This window comes from Penicillium roqueforti (assembly GCF_015533775.1).
Source record: "Penicillium roqueforti strain LCP96 04111 chromosome Unknown scaffold_02, whole genome shotgun sequence".
NCBI classification, from domain to species: Eukaryota; Fungi; Ascomycota; class Eurotiomycetes; order Eurotiales; family Aspergillaceae; genus Penicillium; species Penicillium roqueforti.
The window spans coordinates 1,236,981-1,255,922 of record NW_024067566.1 but is presented as its reverse complement, the minus strand read 5'-3'; the positions used below and the strand labels follow the sequence as shown (position 1 = coordinate 1,255,922).

Genomic DNA, 18,942 nt, shown 5'->3' with positions numbered 1-18,942 from the left:
GTGAGGTGAATGCAGCCGGATATGTTCCGGAAATTGCACCATATACATAATACTATTCCATGGCCTGCATGCAGCACCATTTGTTCAATGACGCACATACTGGCGCTTCTGGGTTGTGGTTTCCCAAGGAATGGGCCCATCGAGAAGACCAGTCAAACCAATACCGAGACAATCGGACGATTGACTTCATGTCTCAATCTACTATTTTACGATGCCTCGTTCGATTTAATAACGCTATTCTTCATCTGTCCGGAGTTATTTTTGACCACTTGGGACTTTCTTCCTTCTAGCTTTGAGGATTCATTGCTTGTACCTATATCTCTGCCTTCTTCGATGTAATCTCTAGCCTTTTGGATAAATACCTCAACAATGCTTCTCACCATAGCAATACCCTGTTTCTCAACTGTGAGGGACTAGCCTAGCTACCAGCTTGGCCTAATATTGAACCATCTTGCCCATTCCATCAAAATTCAGCCTTTCTGTGCCAGCTTTACTGTAAAGTTGGGAGAGATTACGTGGAAGAATGGATTAATTAGGCATTGATAAAGTGGTTGAGTCAGACTGGCGTTGTCGCGAATTCCACGGATGCTAAGAAAACGAGTTCTTTTCCTCTTCGGGCCATGTGGAGATCTCCGGGAGATTCTTTGATCGGACGTCACATCTTTACTCTTGACATCTTCTCCCTCTCGTCTTCGGCTGACCTGTGTGGATTCAATTACACTTTGCACTTTAAGCTTCGAGCTTTGAGATTACAATTATGTTCAAAAAGAAGCCTACGGTAAACGACCTCTCTCCCCGCACTGCCCCTCCAAGCTTTGGGTTTCCAACCCTCCCACCGCAAAGGACTCTCTGCTCATATAGACCAGATCAAAAATCTTTCTCCACTACGGTCTTCTGACCGTAGGAAGATTGCCGACCAAATTATCAAAGATTACCAAATCCCCGTCACCTCGGCCCCCACCAAAGCAGACTCGTCTGGGCCCAGCACCGCATCTGCCCCCGCATTGAGCCTCACAACGATCCGGAATGCCCTCCTGCCCGATAACACTCAAACCGCTCGTTTTACAACCACTGCTGGTCCAGACCTACGCGAACTTCAAGGGGTCGTATATGTTGGGACACATCCCGACGGCGATGAGCGGGTGCTATGGTTCAAGCTGGAACACGGCCCGGGGGCCGAAAACCGACTATTCCCAACTGTCTATACACTATGGCACAACCCGAACTTGGTTCCGTTACTCTATACTCCGGAGTTTGTGATGGGAAAGCTCCATGGTGGAGCTGATTTAATGACGCCGGGCCTTGCGAATGAACCTCCGTTCCCTGAAAGGGCGGTCAAGGGCGCCGTTGTTGCGGTCGCGAGTGTAGACCGACATACAGTGCCACTTTTTGTGGGCGTCTGTGAGATTGATGTTTCGGCATTGGGAGAGGTGCAAGGCACAAAGGGCCATGCCGTCCGTGGATTGCATTGGGAGGGTGATGAACTTTGGGCGTGGAGCTCTGCGTCACTGCCGGGCCGTGCAGCTCCAGAGTACTTGGAGGGCTGGGACGAGGATGAAACCGAGGGTGTTGAAGAACAAATGGAGGAATTGAAAATTGAGGATGATGAGCCGACAGCTGCCTCGGGGGACATTGAAACACTAAGCAATGACCCAAGGATATCAGAAGAACCCGTCATCGAGGTCGATGCACCCCCAACAGAGGGTGAGTCACCCCTACCTTTCTCTTTATCAGCCAGCAGTTGGTTTCCCAACTCAAATCAATCAAACACTGACAAATAATAGAAATCGACGACGCATTCGTCAATGCTTTTGTCTACGCCCTCTACAAGCACAAGCAGGATAATCCGTCCGCAGCAGACCATGGCCTTCCACTGCCAATCACAGCTTCGGCATTGATAGCCAACTTCACTGCTCCTTATCTTCCTGTGCACACACCTCAGCAGGCTCAGCATTACAACATCAAGAAAACCAGTTGGAAGAACGTAAAGAAGTTCATGAAACATCTAGACAAATCGAAGCTTGTCAAAACCAAGGAACGTAATGGTCAAGAGACCGTTATTTGGGATGTGGACTTTGAGGACCATCGGGTTGAGCGATTTGTGCCATACAGATTGCCTTCACCGCGTGCTCTGGAGAACAACAAGGCGACCGCACCCGAGGGCAAAAAGTCGGCTGCGCTGGATGGCTCCGACCCTTCAGTGGGCCAAACGATCACTGTGCAGAGTCTATATCGGCCATCAGGAAAGCTAGTGCCAACCATTTTCCCTGCCCTCGCTGCCAGCGACACAAATAACTTCTACAAATACTCCGAAGTTTCCAGTCACTTGGATCAATATCTTGAATCCCAAAACCCCCCGATCATCTCAAAAGAGAACAAGCGCATCATAACCCTCAACCCATTCCTCGCGAACACCATCTTCAATTCATCATCAACCGAAGATAAGGGGACACTGGCACGTGGCAAGGCCACTCGCGATGGTCTTCTTAAACGACTCATGGATGATAAAACACTGCTTTCGCCGTACCATGTCATTTTGAAGACCAATCAAACTCTTGCAGACGTCAAGCCGAAAGCAGGCCCCGCACCGAAGGTCCATGTCACCCTCGAGAAGCGGACAGGCTCCAAGACCGTTACCAAAGTTATGACTTTGGAGGTCTTCGGCATTATTCCTAGTCTGTTGGCACAGGAGCTGCAGAAGAAGTGTGCCGGTAGCACTAGTGTCACACAAGCTACTGGTGCCCCCAAGGGGATCATGGAAGTTTTGGTGCAGGGCGACCAGCGAAAGGCCATTGAGACAGCCCTGGTTCGCCGTGGATTGAAGTCACAGATGATTGAGGTTGTGGATAAGACCAAGAAGAAGAAATGATCGACGATTAAATGATTGTCTGTCCATACCACTAGATAGAGAGCACTTTTTCTGTACAAACAATAAATCAGCGCATACCGCTAGAGATGAAACATACATGGTGAGATGGGCAACTACCTTCTCAGATACATATTCCCCAACCCACCGCCATAAATCCCCCCAAAACAAAAGAACTATTCTTCAACCCAAGATTCAATTGACCATCACTCTGTTGCTTCAATTCCTCTCCATGGTTCTCCCCCGTTCCATTCGACAATTTCAATTCCCCTCTCGCCGCCTTGCCTTCCATTGCCACTCCCGTTCCCGTGTCTGCTATCTCGCCGTGTCTCCGTATCATTGATATCAGTATCAACCGCCTCCCATATATCTGGTCTTCAGGGCTAGGCACCAGACTGAGATGTCCTGCCAAGGCTGTAGACCTCGTAAATGTCCTTTATCTGGTAAACTTGGCAATGATACGGAGTATATAAGGCCTTGGATAAATATCGTACTACCTAGATAGTATTTTTAGTGGCGCCTGGAATTTGCCGATGAGGAATAAGTATATCCACACAATCACTTCAACTTGCTACAAGGAGGAAGTATAGTTAACGGCAAAGTGAGAAAACAGAACAAAAATGAATATCTTGGTGTATTAGATACAAAAAAGATGAGCAGTGGGCAACTTTAATGTTGCCCGACCGGGGGGTCGAACCCCGAACCTTGTGATTTCAAGTGCTAACAGATATCTGAGATAAATTGCTAGTGAGTTAAAAGTCACACGCTCTGCCAATTGAGCTAGCCGGGCTGATTTGTTGATAACGAGGTGTCTTGTCGATATAGAAAGGATTCTGCATATTCTACATTTTTTTCTCCTAGAATCATCACATCAAGTCTAAATCCCATACAGAGACTACCATTTTTTATGTGAAAAACAGGATACTAAATAATAAGCACGAGACATATATTAAACGATTATTTCCCTTTTTTTCCCCACGACTATGTATCCTCGCCTAGGCTGATATTCTTCTGACATATATATCTGTATCCACATACTCAAAAAGTAGGAAATGATAATAACTGTTAGCTTTCGCTCGTACCACCAATGAGACATAGGATAAAGTGCATAGACAAATATCAGAAATAGGAGTATGGAATCGACATTCTGTAAGGAAAAAAAAAGGAATAGTCCTGGGACCCAGAATCGAACCAGGATCTACGAGCTTCGAAAAGCATGGGTATGTATACTTAAGATGCAAGCCCACCCGTCAGGGCGCCGTGCTGCCATTGCACCACCCCAGGTATATTTGGTGGCAAGTATAGGGGACGAGTGAAGACATAGGATAGGAATGGATGAGCGAGTCCTGAGACCCGGGATCTAAAAGCAGTTATAAGCTTGCTTCCTATACTCCAGAGTAGTATGTTATTGTCTAGAACACTGGATTAGAGATTGGCAAGTACTTTCAGCCCCCTAATCACTAAGGATTTGCCTTACCTCGAGGGATTTGCCTTGAGATGACGGTAATCTCATTTACCTGATCTTAGGTGTATACAATGGTAAAGTTTCGGAAGATTGAGATACTTCATAAGTCGGAGCTGAAGATATATTTTAACGGTCCTTAGGGTACTAGCTTTTACTAGACCATGGGATTCCCCGTGGGACTTGATGAATATAGTCCGACGGGGAGGTCAACTTCATGGCATAGGCAAATAGCCCCAGGTAGACTAAACTTAGTAGAAGCATACCATGGAAATGAACGAAGTCAAACATGATACTAGTACTAGTCAAGATACATACTTTATGCCAGGTGATCGACCGCTGTGTTACTCTTGCCCTATATCTTCTAACATAGAGTTGTCAGATTGTTGACTCCATTCCTACATATGATTTCCCTCCAGCATGACGAAGCTTGCATTCTCCCTTTCCGTCCACGGACAACACACTTCTCTTGTCTTCACTCTCTCAATCTCCTTACCCCCAACCTAACCCTAGGATGGTGCAATGGTAGCACGGCGCCCCGACGGGTAGGCTTGTGTCTTAAGTACACATACCTATGCTTTTCGAAGCTCGTAGATCCTGGTTCGATTCCGGGTCCCAGGACTATTTCTTTTTTTCCCACTGACCTCTTCGTTGCTTGTCCTATTCTGTTAATATACTGATATAGGCCATTTTTCTTACCCCAGAAAGCTGGGACTTAACTTGATTTAAGTTATTTGCATCTTTGTATTAGGTGGTACCTTGGAAACTGCTGCATGTTGATATATGGCATCGTCAAAGGGCTATCTATGTAGTGCTTGTATAATCTTATGTTACCGATAGGAAAGGAAACCAGCTGGCTAAGAGAGAGAGGAAGAGAGAGAAAGAGAGAAAGAGGGGAAGAAGGGAGGATCAAAAAATCAGGTCCTATCAACCCAAGGTAGAAACGGTCTCAAGAATTACGCTTTTATCTACGAGATCACAAAATTGAGCAGTCCAGCGATTCCATTCATAAAGGTAAAGTAGAAAAATAAAAGACCAAAGCAGGCCTATCGTCTCTATGCGCAAAACGCAAGGAGGAAAGAGAATATAAAGGAAATCCGTAACACGGTGTTGTTACAATCAGTCCGAACAGAACAATCAATAGAGACAGAGGATACCCGATCCAGTTTCACAGATGTTCAGTAACAAGTTTCACATCACACAGCTATAAATAGTTATAGCATGTAGGGCGAATATTTTAGTAAGCTAGAGCACGGGCGTGCACCTTCTTGTCAGAGACAAGCCACTTCAGGGTCGACCGGATGACCTCGAGGAGCTTCTCGGCGCTCAGGGAGCTGAGGTACGAGGAGTTGGAGGTAGAGGTGGAGCTAGTGGAAGAAGATCCGGAGCTGGAGGTGGAGCTGGAGGAAGAAGATCCAGAGCTGGTGCTAGAGGTGGAAGTGGTGGCTGCGGCGGTAGGGGCAGCAGTAGCAGTAGCCTCGGCAGTGACAGTGGAAGTGGCGCTAGACTCGAGGACGGCTGCGGAGCTCTGGGCAGACAGACCACCGGCGGTGGTGGTGATGGTGATGCTGTCGGCGGTGCTGGCGGTCTGTGTAGCAGGCTCGTCAGTAACCTGAGGAGCAGAGGAAGCGGTGGCAGTCGCATTCTCGATGAGGGTGGAAGGAGCATCAGTGGGCTCATAATCTGGCCCACTAGGGGCGGAAGTTGAGACAGCAGACGTGGGAGCAGACGAGAAAGTAGGGCTGTACGTAGGACGGGCAGTGCGGGTGCGGGTGCGGGTGAGGTGGTGCGAAGAGGAGCTCTGGATAGGAGAGGCACTCACGGTTGAGGCACTGGTAGTAGCCACGGTGGGGGCCGCGGTGGTAGAAACAGTAGCAGACGCGGTAGTGGCTTCGGTAGTGGCTGCGGCGGTGGTCGAGGAGGTCGATGAAGAGCCGGATGAAGCGCCGGTGTACAAAGCGGGGCCGGGGATCACATAGGACTCCAGTGCGCTGTAGATGCTGATCAAAATACCGGGATCGGTGGGCGTGTAGAGCGCTGTGCCGAGGACGCCGTCAGGGGAGTCGCTGCCGCCGCCGGTGACCTTCAGGTTGATACACTGGGGGTAGTTTTGGGCGCCGTTTGCATCGCCGGCGGAGTGCAGGGCAATGATCTCGTGACGGAGAACATAGTTACCAGCGGCGATGGTGCTGGGGATAGTCACAGTGGCGCTGTTGTTGGCAGCAATGAGTTGGTCACTTGCCCATGTACCGGGGACGTTAGTGTCGTCGATCAGACCGGCCTCGGCGATCTTGAAAAACTTGAGGGTTGTCTTGTCGACCACGGAGCAGTCGCCATTGCAGTTAGCCATGTAGGTAATGACCGGGCCGTGGTGGCTCTCGGGCCAGTCAGTCCACTGCAGCTCGACAGAGCCACCGGCCTTGACCTCGGCGGAGATCGCACCCGGAGTGGCTTCCTTGTGGCAAATAATGTCGGAGCCAGTGTAGCCAGAGCCGTCGATGTAGCCGAGGTCGGTGGCCTTTTCACTCCATCCAATGTTCGCAGGCACCTCGGTCATGTAGTTGTATGTATTGACGATGAAGCCCCCGTGGTAAGTGCCATCAACAACGGCACCCGACACGAAACCGTGACCAGCGACCATGGCGGCCGAGCTAAGCAGGAGACCCGCAATCTTTGAGACAGACATCTTGAAAAAGTTGTAGAATAAAACGCACAGCGTTTAGATCGAAGGATCGAAGTATCAAAGGTGAGCGAAAAAGAATGAAAAGGGGACTTCAGTCAATGAAGTCAACCCAAAAAGAGAACGAATGAATGGTACTAGACCTTGAAATGAATGGAATGCAAAGGATGGATGAGAAAAAAATCCAGTAGCCCGGATGCCAGGGCCTTATATATGTAGGGTCCTGACATGATAGCTCCCATTCGACAGAAGCGGCATCACTCCGTTGCCAAGAAATCCATATCGCAGCGGATATCATCAAGTCCGGAAGTTTCTAGCAGGGAACAATGATTCCACTTTGTGGATGTGCCTATAGGTGGAGAATTAGCGACCGAGACATCTAGGATGTGCCATATAGATGAAGCATGGACTTTACTCCGTAAACCGCCGGCTGCACTAGTGCATAACCCTTGTTGAGCTATACTCCATTGGGATCATCAAGGAGGGGACGTTTGATATTGTCTCATATCTTTGGTGGCTGTCGATCGTGGGCGGTTGTCTGTGACAGTCCAAGTTTCATCGAACCCCTTGAAGTGATAACATCTCCGCTCTTTCCAGCCTGTAAGGGTTTTTCTCCTGTTTCGGAGAGATAGACCTTGTTTAATTCCGCTTCAGGGGAAACCCGGAGAATTCGGTATCCCACAATGACTTCGGACAGGTCGATTGTCTATAGACTACGGTGTTGAAACACGGAGTAAGTTGGAAAATTTCCCTATATAAATGGCCAACCTCAACGGCTTTTTAAAAAATCCAGAAGGCTTCATTTGAACCCCTACATATGATCCCTAGACCCCAGCGCTTAGAATTATTCCGAGACGCTCCACATCATGTCCGTCTCCTGCATAATAGGGTCCAGGAGTTCACGACGAAAATCTCGAACGGTCTATATTCAACGCTTCTGTCAGATCTAAATTGCAAAGGCGCCAAAATCGTGAAATTGTTCAAGCCACATAGAAATCATATTATTCCGGAGTTGGTTCCTCGCAAATTATCAAATAGATTGAGACTTTTGACCAATTCATCTCGTTGAAACATCTTTAAATTAGTTCAACGACCGTGAATCCTTAGCAGGATCGATTAGATCTAGCCAGTCTTAGCCGTGTGATTGCTCGCTAGGAACTACTCCGTAGATCTTTGCCTCTAGGGCAGATATCTTTGGCTGATGAAGACCTTATAATCGAACCAGTCCGCATTATACACGTGGGAGAAGAAGAGATTCTCCACTGTCTATGGAGGCTCTCGTAAGATGATTGTGCCAAGCTCATGAAGTGTCGGTGCTGAATAGCAAATTATAGAGTCGATGTATTTTTTGTATAGCAACTGCATACAAAAGGTACCTAGTCGTAACATGACCTAGCTCGAGGAAAAATGAAAAGTAAAGATTTATTATTCTGGAATGTGAGTCTGATTCAGTTGATTTACTGCTAGTGTTAATTCTAAATATATGTTTTAGGAGTAGAGAGTAGATAACTGAGATTTCATTTCACACTATATCTTCCCGTGTTGTCTCGAACTACATGTCGTGGGAGGGTTAAGCAAAGCGATGCCAGGACTATTTATGTACATTTTGTTCATAGTTACTATACAAAACATACATAATCTCTACAATCTGCAGCCCGCTAACCCTAGACGCTGCTGAGCTTGGCACCATTATATTTTGTATGCCAGCACAGCATTGCTCATTGGTCCCTTGGCATGGCGATTCCGCCGATCGTAAGCATAAGTGCATCATAGTGTCACCTACATAGCATCTTTATATGATATCCAATAAGCAACACACAGAAAACGATAGCTAGCCCTGCAGGCCACCAAGGTGTGTTACTCTAACAGAGCGAGGGTAGGACACAGCCGATAACTGGGTGCCACAATCTCTACCTTTGCGAGGAATGGCGTCTGTGTGCGCTTGGCATCCCGGTACGTTGTCGTCGTCATGCATGTACACATGTCCTTTTTTCGTTCCAATTATTGGGCCCCAGGGTCAGCCCGAGGAATGGGAGAAAGTGTATCACAAAGCGAGAAGAAGTTATTTTGTCATACAGAGTCTTCCAAGATCTCAAGGACTACTGTTCCGCATGCTGTAGAACAGCTTAGAACCCAGAGTCAGATCCCCTCACACCCCTGTCAGACGGGAGAAGTAGGGTCAGCAAATCAAAGCGATGGAAGATACGGGAAGGGTGGGCGTATGGTGCGTACTGTATTGGTCACCGCTTTGTGAGGCCTGAGGTGTCTATTTTAAGCACAAATGCCATTTAGGGCTTTACTTTGAGCTGGAAAGTATGTGGAGAACATAGAATCATTTGTGTCTCAATCAACTGCTATAACCATTTAATTTCTATCATCACGACTATATAAATTCAAGCAGAATCGTTGATTCCATTTGTCGAGATTCTGCCGGCCTGGATCGGCGTTCACAGTTTTCCCGCTCCCCTTTCCTCCAGATAACCCCAAGGCAGTGACTTTCCCCGACCACCTTCGAATCTCTCTCAACAAGGGCCATGGTATCGGAGACTGGTCCTGGTATAAACTCCGACAAGACTTGATTGTCATACTCTTTGGATCTCTACCGTCTCCGAGATTCCTTTTTTAGCGACCGAATCGCCCGTCATATTCAATTGTCGTGAAGGTGGCTGTTGGGCGGTTGAAATCGACTACGATTCACAAGCATCAAGACGGGGGAAAAAAACGAAGCATGATATCAGCTCAGGCACCCTTTTCGCCCTCATTCTCCGCCCTGGATCCTATCATCATGGACGACGACATGGACTTTTTGGACCCCACACAACTCGAGATGTCAACTGAGAATGCTGGGGGAGATTTTGACGACCTATTCGCTCGAGCCACAACATCCCGTGCGAATGGCGCCTCGGGGCCTTCAAAGCCATACCAAAACCAAAATCCTCTGAGGCAAGTGCCGAGTCTTGCCGCGGACTCGCCAGCCGAATCGCCAGATGACTCGGGTCGCAGTTCTTCCTCCGAATCGCCACGGAATCATCTACGACAAACATCGGTCGCTTCGACGAACTCCGCAACGCATAGTGAAAATCCTCTAGTCTCTACTAGTTACCCGTCGGAGGATTGGATGCGCCCGGAATTATCGTCAGTCAAGGAGGAATCGCCCTTCAATATTGATCCTTCTTTTCCTATGGATGGTTTCTCCATGGATCCTGATCTGGAAGTCAGTAACAAGGCGATGGATGCAGCCTTCGATTTCGAAAGTGCAGCGAGTAGCCCTAGTCCATTGAAGACGGACAATGGCTCACTCCCGAGGCCCCAAAAGCGCGCGAAATCCCAGCTCTGGAGTCCTTCGAGCAATCACACTGGGCTGCCATCCATTGATGCCGTGCCTTCCGTAAGTCATTCGAACAATATTCTTGTTTGTCGCGTTGCTAACAATCCAGGGTCATGCTCCCGGGTCTCCGTTCTTCGCTTTTGGACTCAACGGCCAATCTCCATACTCGACCTCAATGCCTCACGATATGGATAGAGCCGCTCCGCAATGGGGCGGACAGTCTCCTTCGTCTCTTCTGGAAGAAAGCTTCGGAGGCATCAATATGAATCGCCAATCACCTCTCCACGCCTCGTTATCACCCGCCATGAACTTCGCCTCGCCCACATCATACCAATTTCCTGTCAACTTCGCCTCCTCCCCAGCCCAACCTCAAAATAATGCGCACTCTCTACAACCTATTCTCACTGTGCATCCAACTTCCCTCAAATCCCGTGTTGAGACTCAAATTCCAATCCGATTGACCCTCTCCCCGCTACCTACCGGCGTCAAGAAACTCCGTCTTCCCTCTCACACCATCTCAAAACTCAAATTCCTTGCTCCTCCTGCCACCGAGCCTACCCGCGATACCCTTCAATTGTTTACAAGTCTCGTATGCACAAGTGCCATGCAAGACAGAGAAAAGATCAAGCGGGCATTTGCACGGACAAGGGGTGATCGCTATCAAACAACTTCGGATGACGAACGTCCGTTGGACGGAGGTGATGTCAAAATCTGCAGTGGATGTATACAGCGAGAACGGAAACGTGCGTCACGGAAGAAGCAAAGGAAGCCCGAAGAAGATGAATTGTTTCAAAAAGATGAAGAGAAGCGTGTGATCGTCTTCAACACCAGCGAGATCAAGGAATGGACCGAACCCGCAAAGAATGCCAGCGGTGGCTACGGCGATAGATCGTCGGTCCCACCAGGATCAATGCAAGTGGAACTGCCAATGCGTATTGCATGCTATTGCCGACACCAAAATGAGAAGCTCGGATTCCAGGTTATCTTCACTGTGAAGGATCACTTGGACAACGTGGTGGCGCAGGCAATTACAAATTCGATTATGATAACGGACGACCACAAGACGCAGGCCCCATCTGCGCCTGCACTGACTGGCCCTTCGCCATCCCTCCCAGATGGGACGCAAGTACCGGGAGCTGGAGTGTTTCCCTCAGGTCAAACCCCCGATAACGGGCAAAATACTTTCGGTACACCTCAGTCGCCAACTGATCTACAGGGTCTTCAACAAAGGTTCAATTCGCAATATCAGCTTACGCCCAGTTCATTTGCGGCTCCGGGCTCAACGAACGGAGGGCACGTGCCTCAGGCGTCTAGAAGTTTGTCTCGAGGAGCATCTCCATCTGAATTCCAAGGACCACAAAGCAAACGACGCAAACATAGCAGCTCTGGAAGGCTTCCATCAGAACTGACTATGACACGACTCGAGACACCTCAGTCATCCGCAGCGGCCATGAACAACGCTGCGCAACTTGCGGCTGCTCGTGGGTTCGCTTCACCAACTGAACGGCCGTTTGTAAATCCGTCCGCCATGTCAGGTCAATATGGAAATGGCCCTCCCACTCCCAACCAGAACAATGATAACAATCCATTCTTCAACCCGACACCTGCTCAGCGACAAAGTTTGGATACCCTGGTCGGGGGAGCAGTGGCATCAACGCCCAACTCCACCCATCCCAGTCGTCCGGGGACACCAGGTGGCTCGAATCGCAATGGCTTCCATGATTCAAATGTTCCCATGGGTCTTGGTGCGAATACCTCAAGCCAACTTTGGCCTCCTCTCAACAATACTCTCAATCGATTGCCATCCGTGATCCACAAGTTGGTGCCAGCCGAGGGCTCTATCACAGGAGGTACTGAGGTTACATTGTTGGGCAGCGGATTTTATCCCGGCATGGAGGTTGTTTTCGGCGACACGTTGGCAACTACAACCACATTTTGGGGTGACAAGTGCCTCAACTGCCTGACCCCACCCGCTCTCCAACCGGGATTGGTGTCTGTGGTATTCAAACATGAACACCCGACATTTGGCCAAGTCCAACAGTCTCAACCCCTCATGCCCAAACAGCAGCTGTTCTTCCGCTATGTGGATGATCGTGAGCTTCAAATGTATCGCTTGGCACTGAACATTCTTGGTCAGAAATTGGGAAGCCAAGCGGATGCATTCCACACAGCCCAACAAATCATGGGAAGCGATCCAAACGCGTTCTTCAATATGCAGTCAGAAATGCAAGGTAACTCATCTGGGGGTCAGCAACGCCAAGTACCGGGCCTTGAAAACCAAGGCAAGCTCGGCGATCTCGACTCCAAGATGCTGACCTACTTGGAGTTCATCGACTTGGATGACAGTCCCCGGCCACCGCGGTATAACGCTCGTAGCACGACCGGCCAAAGCCTTCTTCACTTCGCAGCATCGTTAGGACTGACAAGATTTGTGGCGGGTCTTTTGGCTCGAGGTGCAAATCCCGATGTGCAAGACAACACAGGCAATGCGCCAATGCATCTGGCCGCACTCAATGGCCATGCCCACATCGTCCACCGATTGCGTCTGACGGGTGCCAACCCCAACACTCGCAGCGTACGGGGCTTCACTGCCGCGGACCTAGCGACCACGCTTCCCGCGCACCAAGCCGCATTGCTTCCATCTCGTCACTACCGGTCCCGCAGCGTTGGGTCCCTCACATCGCGCCGCCGACAAAGCAGCTCAGCCTCGCTTAGCTCGATGTGGGAGGCGTCTTCCGCCTCTGGATCTCTTGATCATGCTGTTGATGACTCAGAGGATTTCGATGATGAGGAGGAAACTACTGATTCCGACTCGGAGCCTCTTCAATTCAGCTCTTCTCGTCGGTCTAGTATGCACCAAGATATTAGTCCGCCAATTATGGATAATAACGAACAAACCGTCGCATCCGGAGATGCTCAAGGCTACGCCCCACCAGCACCTCTTGTGGCGTGGCGTGACCAGCTGGCTCTTCAAATCAATCAATTCCAGCAGAGCGTGGCTAATGCCTTCCCCAATCTCCCGGCTCTCCCTCCAATGCCTCCGATGCCTGCGATACCCGCAATGCCCGCGATGCCCGCCCTCCAAGACTACCAAGGGCAAGGAATGATGCGCCGCATAACCAACCTTGTCCCTCATCGGCCTGCTGCTCGGGATGGCTGGTGGGATTACTTGAAGGGCACCTCTGCACCCAATCCCAATCAGCCACCTTCATACGATGAGCTGTTCCCGGACCCCGATGCCACCGATGAGTCCGACATGAAGAAGTCGAGTCTGCTCCGTGCCGCAACAGAGGCAGCTATCGACCAACACTTCGAGGCCCAGAGCAGTGCTGCTGCGGCGGCCGCCGCTTCGGCCTCAGCTTCAACTTCTCTCGCTCAAGTCGAGAATGACGATATCAAAGACATCACAATTGGACGCAATGTGATCTCACGTGAGCAACAAAAGCATCTCCGAGAGCAACAGGCTCGACGAATGAAGGGTCTAGGCAGCGACCGAAACCTATACTTCATCTGGGTAAGTAACCAACATGTCCACCGGCTTCTTTTCTTGAGTAGTACTCAGCTAACACCATTTCTACAGATCCCTCTTCTTATTCTCGTTATTTGCGCCTGGAGCCGAAACTACGTTCCCGGGATTTGGCAAGGTGTCACGGACTGCTTTGAATTTGCGAAAGCTCGCTATACACAGCCGGCTGTGGAAGTGGGCATTTAGGCCATCCTTTTTTTTCTTTTTTACTCTGGTCATATATTTCTATGGCGTTGTTCCTGAGCGAGTGAACCTTCCCTATTATATGACGGACTAACTGTCAGGTTTCTGTTTTTTTCTTATTTGTGTTCATAATGACGCGGCACGACTATCTATGTAGAATCCGCACGATTGAGTCTTACTGTCCTTGCTTTTATATACTTTTCCATCTTGAACCTCGTGGCCTTTGTCTCTGAGCTGTTGCAGTTACATCGAAAACTCGCCACTCAGGTATGCAGTGTTATGTCTAATGTGCAATGCATTGTGTTGCACATTCTCATATAGATTCACATCTAAATACTTCTTCGAACATCTAGTTTCTCCATATTTTGAACCCACTGTAGTGATAACACATATACTAAGCCATAACCAAGGATTTATATCTCTTGCAAAACTCCTCGACGGCTTCAACAAACGCATCGAGAGCGGTGGTAGTCATAGCGATGTTCAAGGTAATTGATCCTCGATTCTGCACCCAGAACCCTGCATTCACCAGTTCCAACCAGAACAGCTGCTTGAGATCCGTAGCCTCAACCCCAATAAAATCATCTCGACAAGTGATCTGCTCCGCGCGAACTCCCGTATTAGTGGCATGAACGCACATAAGAGAACCCCGCCCAGTAACGCAGAACTTAGATCCAGCAAAGACCCGCTGCAAGCGCTCACGCAAGTCATCGCCTTGAGTATTGAGCGATTGAACAACTTCAGCCGTATACACTTCAGAGAGTCCCGCATACCCAGCGTGCAACATCAGAGTGTTATTCTGGAATGTGCCAGAGTGCATCAAAGCCCCGGGCGTGAGAGGGTTGTAAACATCCATAATGTCTCGTCGGCCACCGAAAGCCCCGAATGGCAGACCTCCACCCAGATACTTGCCCAAAGTGATAAGATCCGGTTTAATCCCGAGCACATCTTTCAGCCCTCCCGGTGCCAGCCGAGATGTCATCACCTCATCCAGAATCATTACCGCGCCCGCTTTCTCGCTCTCCTCGCGGATTGTTCGTAGGAACTCGTCGGATGCAGAAATGTACCCGCTAGACCCCTGAATCCCCTCCAGGAGAACGGCGGCAATGTCATTGTTCTGGGAAAACGCTTCCCGGACACCCTCGGGATCATTGTATTGCAGTAGTACCCAATCAGCCTGGTCGATGTCGTTTTCCGGGATACCGTCTCCAAAGAACAGCACGCTACCATGATAGGCACCGCGGAAGACGATGACCTTACGCCGGCCGGTGAATTTCCTAGCGGCAGCAAGACAGTGTATATTCGCTTCTGTTCCGGAGTTTGTGAATCGAATCCGTTCAAGTCCAAACCTCTCACACAGCAACGAGGCATATCGCTGCTCGTAGACATTCGTCGCTCCCAGACTCAGCCCGACGTTCTGAATGGTATCTGTCAACACCTTTTGCAGCGTCGGGTGAGAGTGTCCATATAGCCCGGCGGATAACTCGCCGACGAAGTCATAATATCTGGGAAATTGGTGTTAGTCTACACATTCTAGAGGCTCAGATCGATGTATTTACTTGTTTCCATCTTCATCCCACAATTCCGAGCCTGAGCCTTTGCGCATGAACACTGGGTATGGTGCTGTGTGCAGCACAGTGCGGGTATTTCCTCCCGGTAAGCTTTCGAGTGAGAGCTTATGCAGGCGTTGCGATTCAGGGTGGCGCTCGATAAATCGAGCCACGGCGTCGTTGAGAGCTGTGTCCATATTTGGGGATTGATAGTTGTTCGGAATTCCCTAGGATGTCGGTTTATATAACTGTGATATGAGCGGAGAATATTGATGTCGGGAATTTGCCGTCTTTCAATTTATAGAAACTTTGATAAGACAAGTTGTCTACTAAATCACCAGTCTGGAGATTATAATCTCCAAGAGAGGGGTATACTAGTGAATCCCCTTATCAGAGATCGAAACAACATATACCCGGTCCCTCTTTCCCGCACACGATCGTGTCGCGCTCTTGCTATCAATTCCGCGCGGTAAAACGTGGCGAGCATCGACTATTATTATCGACTCTGGCCCTCATTCTGCTTGATCATTTTCACCTCGACTAGCATCGCTTTGAAGGCATAGTATTTTGGTACTTCTGCGCTTGATATATCCCAATGAGAATTTTAGGACAGTTGAACAGAATGGGACTTCATATCTACCAATACTTCCCTATATTATCATTACCACAGCCAACATCATCTGTTCTATTAACTCACTCATAGCTCCACGGTATATTATCCTTGTACCGCCTAGGTATCTATGTATACGGCAAGGCCCTTTGTTTACATTCCGCCCGTATTTATCTCCCCCCCCCCCCAGCTATTTACGGTCTTCCATCTATTGTTTTTCTCAAACTGTCGTGATCCACCATTTTACAAGTTATTTGATACCATTTGCCCTAGCCCAAAGACCATGGCAGACCCTGTTAGGGAGTCTATCAAGCAGGTAGATGAGAATACATGGCTTATTGGTGACCTGATCCTCCATTCTTCGAGCGGTCCTTCCGATGTCTCTTCTTGGTATGACTCGACCGATAATCTTAGCTATACTCTAACCAACGCGCCTGTCCCTCTACCTCCGACCGTTCCACTACCTACAGATAACCCGAGGATCGTCCTCGTATATGACGTTGCAGAACGTTCTTCGATAGCCAATGATGTATTTTGTTAGGTTAAGACGCTTGAAGAAGGCGCAACGTCCGAGGCTACTACGTTAGCTTTTGTCCATGGTCAGAAGCCTACTTTAAGATCCCTCGTGTTATACACGAGACTAAGGATAATACCCGGTCTTATCTCTTTATGACTCGAGTACCTGGTCGGACACTTGCAGTTGCCTGGCCTACTCTAGACGACGCTTGGAAGCATCACTATGTGGAGGAAGTGGTAAAAATATGCGAGACCCTTGTAGGCTGGGAAAGCCCTATGTTTGGTGGTGTGGACGGAAAAAACCTGACCGATCATCATCTCATAGATCGTGACATGTGCTGTAACATACTTTGCAGATGCGATCTATACATTAGTGGCGTGGAAAGTCTGTAGTGACGGTATGATACGCCTAAGTTGGCTATATTATTCTAAGTATGAAACAAGATACAAATAGTTATTGAGAAGAGCATCAATTTCACGATCTGAAACAAGATGGATATATTTTGTCGCCTCCGTATTTATCGCTCGCCGTAAAGGGCCCACGCAGCTCAATATTGAGATTCTCTGCAGATCCTACGAAGAATAAGAAAGGATCGCCCCTTTCTGGAGAAAATCACATCTCTCGCAACATCAACACTCGTTCAAAGGCGTTTCCCCTTTTGCTTGGGGATAAGCGGGCCATGTCAACCTCTTCCAACATTCTGCAAATTCTCTTTCTCTATGCCGCCCATTGCCTTATACCCGTGGCCCTCCTAATCGCAACACCAAAGCAGTCTGCTCTTCGGTATCTGTCGATTCCATGCTCTATCTTCATTGTATATCGAGCTATACCGGTGGCCACAGCGCTAGGTCCGGGATTTGTATGGTGTGAACTCGCTCGCCTATTTGTGACCATCATCTTCCAATGCCTGAACCTGCTACTCATCAACCCCAAAGATAGCAATGATTTGTCTTCTGGAGCTGGCCAGGGCTTTGTGGCTCAAATTTACGCCGCAGCTCGGCTCTTCACTGATCCTCGTGGGATCAACACGCCCTGGCAAATAAAAAATGCCCCACCACAGCCAGCGTATTATAAACGACGTGGTATGAACACGCCTCCTCGGGGTTGCTTTTTGGTTCGCCAGATAGCCATTGCTGTTTGGCAATATCTAGCTCTGGATGTCTTTGCTACTCTTGCGTTGCAACAGGCATTGGAGCAAGAGAAAAGTGGAATGTTGCCGCCAGTCCCTCAGTGGGATATAACAACCGAACAATGGATTGAACGCATCATCTCAAACCTCACGGCTGGATTTGTGGTTAGCCGGATTCTTATCGACTTCCACCATCGTGTTTTTTCGATTATTGCCGTAGGACTTGGACTCGATTCGCCTGCGAATTGCCCTCCGTTGTTCGGAAGAGCGCTGGATGCCGATACAGTACGGGGCTTCTGGGGGTAAGCTCATTCACATCGAGTTATATAAAGATAAGGGATATTATACTCACATCGATATTGTAGGAAATTCTGGCACCAATTGTTGCAAAATCCCCTGACATCTGTCAGCGCCTTCATCACTCGGGACATATTAGGTCTTACCCGAAGGTCGTTGATAGCACGGTATATGAATGTTTTGATTGTTTTCTCCTGTTCGGGCGGCCTGCATCTCGTCCTTGATATTGTCCAAGGAATCCCAGCGCAGGAATCCGGCGCCATGTTATTCTTCATCACGGCCCCTCTAGGTCTCATGATCGAAGATAGCGTCAAAGCACTTTGGAAATCTTTTTGTGGACCAAGTCAAAAAATCCCTAAACCGCTGTGGCAAAGGGCTCTTGGCCTAACGTGGTCTATGGCATGGCTGGGTGTCACATCAACTGGGTTCTTTTATCCACAGATGCTGAGGCCACAAAACCAAGCTCTGGTTCCTTTTTCTGTGGCAGATCGTATTGGACTGCCTATACAGGCAGGGATTCTTTTGGTTGGTGGTGCCGTGCTAGCGAAGGTGTTTGAGGTTGAAGTGTGAGGTCGTGTATAGATCCGGGGCCATGGTGGTACGGAGTTTTCTGTTGGATATATGTCACATATAGTACAATATATAGATTCCTATATTTTGTGCATACCTAGAGTTATATATGTCTCTAAATTAAATAAAATATTAAAACAATAAAAAGCCCAGTTGTGATCCAAATCTAAAAGCAGCACTGAAATGGCGCACTAAAATGGAAAAGAACGAGGCCGTGCGTGGCC

The 18,942-nt window shown here is 48.8% G+C and overlaps 5 protein-coding genes across 5 annotated transcripts; 3 read left to right on the top strand and 2 right to left on the bottom strand.

The window, feature by feature from the left end:
* Positions 1-757: 757 nt before the first annotated feature.
* LCP9604111_1946 (putative RNA binding protein Ligatin/Tma64) lies at positions 758-2,869 on the top strand (the record flags this gene model as incomplete). The annotated part of the gene is made up of 3 exons (XM_039069368.1): positions 758-778; positions 867-1,704; positions 1,785-2,869. The coding sequence occupies 3 exons, from the start codon at positions 758-760 to the stop codon at positions 2,867-2,869; spliced, it is 1,944 nt and encodes a 647-aa protein (XP_038932073.1).
* A 2,696-nt stretch (positions 2,870-5,565) lies between these two features.
* LCP9604111_1945 (AA9 family lytic polysaccharide monooxygenase) lies at positions 5,566-7,014 on the bottom strand (the record flags this gene model as incomplete). Its single annotated transcript, XM_039069367.1, has 1 exon — positions 5,566-7,014. One exon carries the CDS (start codon positions 7,012-7,014, stop codon positions 5,566-5,568), a length of 1,449 nt encoding a protein of 482 aa, XP_038932072.1.
* A 2,779-nt stretch (positions 7,015-9,793) lies between these two features.
* LCP9604111_1944 (putative membrane-tethered transcription factor (SPT23)) lies at positions 9,794-14,048 on the top strand (the record flags this gene model as incomplete). Its single annotated transcript, XM_039069366.1, has 3 exons — positions 9,794-10,396; positions 10,446-13,850; positions 13,917-14,048. 3 exons carry the CDS (start codon positions 9,794-9,796, stop codon positions 14,046-14,048), a joined length of 4,140 nt encoding a protein of 1,379 aa, XP_038932071.1.
* Positions 14,049-14,439: 391 nt separating this feature from the next.
* LCP9604111_1943 (aspartate aminotransferase family protein) lies at positions 14,440-15,792 on the bottom strand (the record flags this gene model as incomplete). The annotated part of the gene is made up of 2 exons (XM_039069365.1): positions 14,440-15,550; positions 15,605-15,792. 2 exons carry the CDS (start codon positions 15,790-15,792, stop codon positions 14,440-14,442), a joined length of 1,299 nt encoding a protein of 432 aa, XP_038932070.1.
* A 1,609-nt stretch (positions 15,793-17,401) lies between these two features.
* Positions 17,402-18,718, top strand: LCP9604111_1942 (wax synthase family protein; the record flags this gene model as incomplete). Its single annotated transcript, XM_039069364.1, has 2 exons — positions 17,402-18,153; positions 18,217-18,718. The coding sequence occupies 2 exons, from the start codon at positions 17,402-17,404 to the stop codon at positions 18,716-18,718; spliced, it is 1,254 nt and encodes a 417-aa protein (XP_038932069.1).
* Between the last annotated feature and the right edge of the window lie 224 nt (positions 18,719-18,942).